The sequence below is a fragment of the Centruroides sculpturatus genome, unplaced genomic scaffold, assembly GCF_000671375.1.
Source record: "Centruroides sculpturatus isolate CEXI.00-Female unplaced genomic scaffold, Cexi_2.0 scaffold1104, whole genome shotgun sequence".
NCBI lineage: Eukaryota > Metazoa > Arthropoda > Arachnida > Scorpiones > Buthidae > Centruroides > Centruroides sculpturatus.
In genome coordinates this window covers 169,302-175,026 of record NW_019385656.1, presented here as the reverse complement: position 1 = coordinate 175,026, position 5,725 = coordinate 169,302, and the positions used below count along the sequence as shown (strand labels likewise).

General features: G+C 25.5%; 2 protein-coding genes across 2 annotated transcripts; one reads left to right on the top strand and one right to left on the bottom strand.

Annotated features, from left to right (window-relative positions):
• LOC111640925 (thyrostimulin alpha-2 subunit-like) lies at positions 1–2,131 on the top strand. Its single transcript, XM_023387013.1, has 3 exons — positions 1–93; positions 1,339–1,514; positions 1,848–2,131. The coding sequence occupies exons 1-3, from the start codon at positions 3–5 to the stop codon at positions 1,938–1,940; spliced, it is 360 nt and encodes a 119-aa protein (XP_023242781.1). The 5' UTR covers positions 1–2; the 3' UTR covers positions 1,941–2,131.
• A 279-nt stretch (positions 2,132–2,410) lies between these two features.
• On the bottom strand, positions 2,411–3,505 carry LOC111640924 (glycoprotein hormone beta-5-like). Its single transcript, XM_023387012.1, has 3 exons — positions 3,301–3,505; positions 3,026–3,224; positions 2,411–2,953 (listed from the first exon to the last, which is right to left on the bottom strand). Coding segments are annotated over exons 1-3 (420 nt in total). The 5' UTR covers positions 3,303–3,505; the 3' UTR covers positions 2,411–2,734.
• Between the last annotated feature and the right edge of the window lie 2,220 nt (positions 3,506–5,725).

The following is a 5,725-nucleotide window of genomic DNA, read 5'->3' as shown; positions in this document are numbered from 1 at the left end:
AGATGCGGTTCATTTTATTAACCTGTTGCATCGCTTTATTCGGTCACGTTATGAGTGGGAATGTCTGGGATAAACCGGGATGCTATCGTGTCGGTAAGTAATTTTTAAGTTTTTTAATTACTTTCATCGTAAATTAATATAATTAAGTAATGATTAACGATTCAACTAATTATGCTAATTATTGAAGATTGTAAAACGTAAAATTTCTGTAAATAAAAACCCATTTAATGTCATTCTAAAATTACTTTAAATAAAATTGTATTTAATTTATAACTTAATAATTAACTGCTATTAGATATTGTCGGGAAACACTTTGTTAGCTGGAAGCGATAATGAATAACACGCGTTGTTTCATTATTTGATATTTTAAATTTGATATTTGTAGGGTCACTGTTATTAAATCATTATTAATTTAATTAATATTTAATCTATTAATAAGCTCATTATAACCTTTACTTTTCTAATAAGCTTATTAATACACGTTGTAGCGTACACCTTATAATGCTTTAGTCACACAAATCAAACGATAAATCAATAACTTATGGTATCAATTCACAACCTGAATTTAATATTTTATAATTATGTAATTATATATTTTAGAATTAATCGAAACAAGAGTAAAAATACGATTTGACCACGATTGTATACGATAATTTGCGCTATCATATCAAATTATTTAATTTTTTGTAACTTGCAAAGGAGCAATATTATTTGCAGATGGCTTACACACATTTTTTTCTAATTTCTTACAAATATAAGATTTTGTCTATTTTATATTTATTCATTTAGATAAGATAAACAGACAATGAATGGCTAATGTTACAATGTAACACATAGTTTAAAGAAGTGATATAGTTACGTTACTGTAATCTAATATTTAATCTGGATTGAAAATAATTGTGAAATCGTGACATTTTCAATTTAGATAAATGAAATAAAAAAAATAATTTAAAATTTCGATTTATTTTTATTATTTTTTTCCGACAAAACTATTTTCTTTTACTAGTTATGAGATCTTATATTTTGCTTCGGGTGAATTTATCTGTTAGAATAGAATAATGTTTGAGTTTAGATAGGAACTTTCTATAAAGAATGTAAAAAAAAACTTGTTTATTTCTAAAATGATTGAAAATTGTAGTTCTTTTTTGAGCAATTCCATATCTTATCAACATTACATGTCTATAACTAACGCGTATTATTTTTGCATTTTCTTTAAATTTATAAAAACAAAAAAGTATTATAATGTTTGCTTTATATTAGAAATTTAAAAATTTTCGAAATAAATTAAACTTTAAAGTTGTCGGAAATAGCAACATAAAATATTATTTTTCAATATAGGACACACGAGAAATATCAGCATTCCGGACTGTGTTGAGTTTCAAGTTACAACAAATGCCTGTAGAGGATATTGTGATTCGTACTCGGTCCCATCTCCAGAAGGAACTATTAAAGTCAATCCTAATCAAAGGTTGACTTCATACGCAAAATGCTGCAATATTATGGAGACTGAAGATGTAAGTTGTTAAAGAATGTTTTAATGTATTATAAATTCTACAAATTAAAATAGGGTATATCTAGTTTGTAACAATAATAGAAAACATTTCGTGATATAAAAATGCGTCTTTAGGGATCTAAGAAAGAAATTAAAATGGGAGTGGATAGTTTATTATATAATATCCGATACGCGTGTAAACCAACTTTCTACAATATTAACTTTGAAATTATGTTGATGTTGTTGACCTTTATAGTAATTTTTACTACTAATTCGATATAAAATAATGGTTTATTAATTTTAGTTATAGTTTTTAAATGTTGAATATATTTAAAGTTTTTGTTTTTATTTTTAGGTGAACGTTCAAGTGCTATGTTTAGATGGATTAAGAGATTTGGTATTCAAGTCAGCTATAAAATGCTCTTGTTTTCAATGTCTTAAGTATTAATGTACTGTAATATTTTTCAATGTATCTTTACTAAAGTGTAAACTTAAAATTTAACGAAGATTGGATCTGTAACGTTTCTGATTAAAAATAACCTAACTTTCCCAAATTAATTAAATTAATCTTTTTAATTTCTAATACCTTTAAAACGATAAGCAATATCACTTCATTGCTCACCCCTATCATTTCAAAAGAAAGCATTGTCAAAAGTTAATACATAAAGTATAATGTGTGTAAAATCTATTGTAATTAAAATAGATTTTAAACAATCTGTAAATTACTTCTGCTTTAACATGCACATTATTACAATAAAAATGTCTTTTTATAATTTTAATTCTGTAATAATATATTATTTTAATGACAGAAAAATAGAATTTAAATATATCTATGTTCCCTTTATTTAGTATTTTGAAAAATAAATTATTTTTCGAAATTTTTAAATCTTTATTTTATTCAAAGCTGTGAGCCACAAAAAGAAACAAATAAACAAAAAAAGTCCTATATCCTTAGTGAATTTCCCTAAGAGTGATTGATGATTCGAAAAATAAGGAAACATCAGCACAAGTTTGAAAGAAAAGCTATTAATCCAATAGCAACAGGAACATCTCATTGTTGATTTCACAATGATATATTTCTGTTACTAGTCATATAGAAGCAACTTTATTATCTACAGCTAAAACATTATCCAAGATTCATATGAAGCATGTGCTTACATCAATTTTTGCTTATACAGACAGGTATAATTTCATTACAAATAAATATGATAGTTACAGACTAATTATATTAGGTTAATATAACTATTCCGAAGGAAACATTGTCCTGTAAGGTTCGCAACTGGTAGTTTCACTTCTACAAACTTTACAAGAACACGATTTGGCTTCAAGATATCGGTATATTCGTAGAGATGGATCTACTCCTGGATCACAGAATTGGAGAGTTGTTTGCTTTAATTTTACTTTATCGTGGATACACACGCGGTGGAATGAAATTTTGTAAGGGAATTTCCAATGAGCAATCTGGAAATTGTTTAGAAATGAACATTTTTGTACACAAAAAATATAAAATTCACGATAAATGATTTAACTTACCTCTGCTGTATCACATCTCCCCCAACAAGCGATTGTAGTAATATCATCCCAACATTTCCTTCCAAATTCGTCGGTTCGCTTAGCCATGTAAGTATAAGAACGTGGATGACATCCCAAACTCGCATCTGGATATCCATTTATTCCAGCAGAAATTCCTAAAATAATAGCCGCAATTTTCATATAGAGTAGTACGGTAGCCCTATAATTTAATATATAATTAAATCTTTTTTTATAAACTAATAAATAGTATAAGAATTTATCAATTGGATACATACATGATGCACAACTTCGTAAATACGATTTCGCCCTAAATGCTTAAATACACTCAACCAAACTGACAAAAGTAACAACTCCCACTACCTTCATTCTGACGATGATTGGTTGCTGGGTCACGTGGACTCGACGTTATGTTTCGTCACAATATCGAATTTTGACTAACACTTTTAATGACTTCCTTCATTTGTATTAATTTGTAACAAACTTAAAAGATAATAACAAGTTAAAATTAAATTATGTTAAAATATAATTAAAGGTTCGATTAAATTAAAAATTAAGTTAGTATAATTATATTTATTTTATTCATTTTTTTTTAAATCTCAATTTTAGTTTCTTGAGTTTGTCTACCTTTAAATTTAAACTTATTTATGTTTATATTATGGATAGGCCTAAAGCACAAGTTAAAATAAATTAATAACAAATGGAAAAGTACTTGATAAATTACAGAAGTCAACAGAAAATTTTTTTATAGTTAATCTAAACAGCGACACAACACATCAAATATTTAGTTAATACAAGTCTGTAAACTAATGGACCTTTATTATTTTATGTAATTTATATTTTCATTATAAATTAATTATATTTAAATCAATTTCAAATTAAAGTAACTTTGAATAAAATGAACAATTCGTAATTATAGCAACTATTACGGACAAATAAGTTTAAATTTCATTAAAACCTGTTCCGTACGATAGTTTAATTTTACTAAAATAAAATATTGATACAATACTGTATGTGTAACACTTCTTTCCATATACATATATAGGAAAAGAAATTTTTTATAACTCTTACATATTTTAAATTATGATTAAATTATTGATGTAAATATGCAAAAAATTTACTTTAATTTAATCAATTTATAAATTTAATAGTTTCAAAAATATTTAATAATTGGTATGAAAGTAAGCAAATCAACAAATTATTAAACATTTTTTCAATTTAATAATTTTTCTTAGAGATATGAAAATAAAACTGTCGAATTGAAAAATAAGTCTTTTCATATGCCTGTCTGTAATAAAATATCAATTTCAAAAATAAAATGAAGGAAAATTAAATTATTTATGTTCATGCCCCAATTACTTTTGTTTTGATGTGAATGAATATTTGATAAATTATGAACGTATTGGCTTACATTATTAATTCAGCTTATATTATACGATTTTATTTTTCATACCGAAAAGATTGACAACAAAATATAGATGTTAACAGAATAGAAAGTAATACTTTCCATTTCCGAAAAACATAGAAGAGCTTTGTATGATAATGCTAGACATCGAATTTTTTGGGTAGTGGCATATTTTGTGTTGAGATTATAGTTATATTTTAATATATTTATCGAAAAATTAATATAATTGCATAAAATTTTTCAATACAGTACAGTACATTAAGTAGTAAGCTAAAATGGCGAAAAGGCGATGTCATATAGCAGAATATAATTATTGTGCTACTACAGTGTGCCACTTAAAATATTTTGTTGTTGCTGTTATTTTGAATCACTTAATGATTTGTGAAATTTGTATTTCATTCTTTCATTAATGTTAAGATTATATATAAACATTTGAAGTGTAACCGAGTTCTGTAAAATTACAGAAAATACTCACAGAAGCCATAGAAAACATTGAACTTTTAGCTTATGAACAGCAATCGGAATTTATTAATACTAAAATAAAAAAAAATAGCTATTTGAATTTTAAAAACTTATTTTTGAAATTTATTTCTAAATTTAAAAAAAAAATTCAGTTATACTTTGTTATCGCTTGCTTATGATCTTATTAAAAAGTAAAGGATAATATACGACGTATCTATTGGGCTCGATTGTTATTGATATTTTTATGTACCGGTAATCGAAGATATCATTTTGGTTATATAAAATATTAATGATAATAAAGCCTAAGCTATATATAATTTATTTTGAAGTGATCCATACGAATGATTTATATATAAACGCTGCTTCTAATAGATTTAAAGTTATTGAGCAAATTTTGTCTTGTCTGGTGTCAATTAGCGCGTAAACTAATTAAGAATAATTATTTGAGTTCGATTTGAATATAAAACCGATTTTCCTCTTAATTTAGATCTCCGAATGTTACACAAAAAAGTGTAATTAAAATATAATGATTCATTATTGGCACGCCCTCGCCGAATAAGGTTATTTTAGCTTTTAACGACTTCTTCTGGGATTCGGATATATCGGGCGATAAGTATCAGGTTTCATTGTAATTACTTTCATCCGTTATCGTAATCGATTTTTATAACTGCATCTCTTTTTTGCGCTTTATACTATTGATATCAATTTATTAAAAAGCTATTTTTATAACAGTTTATTCATTAGAAAAATACAAGTTAAAGTAACGTAAACTACATTTAGAGATGACATGATAAAGATTTTATCGCAATGTTTGCGTCAGTAATCCGAACAGGTTA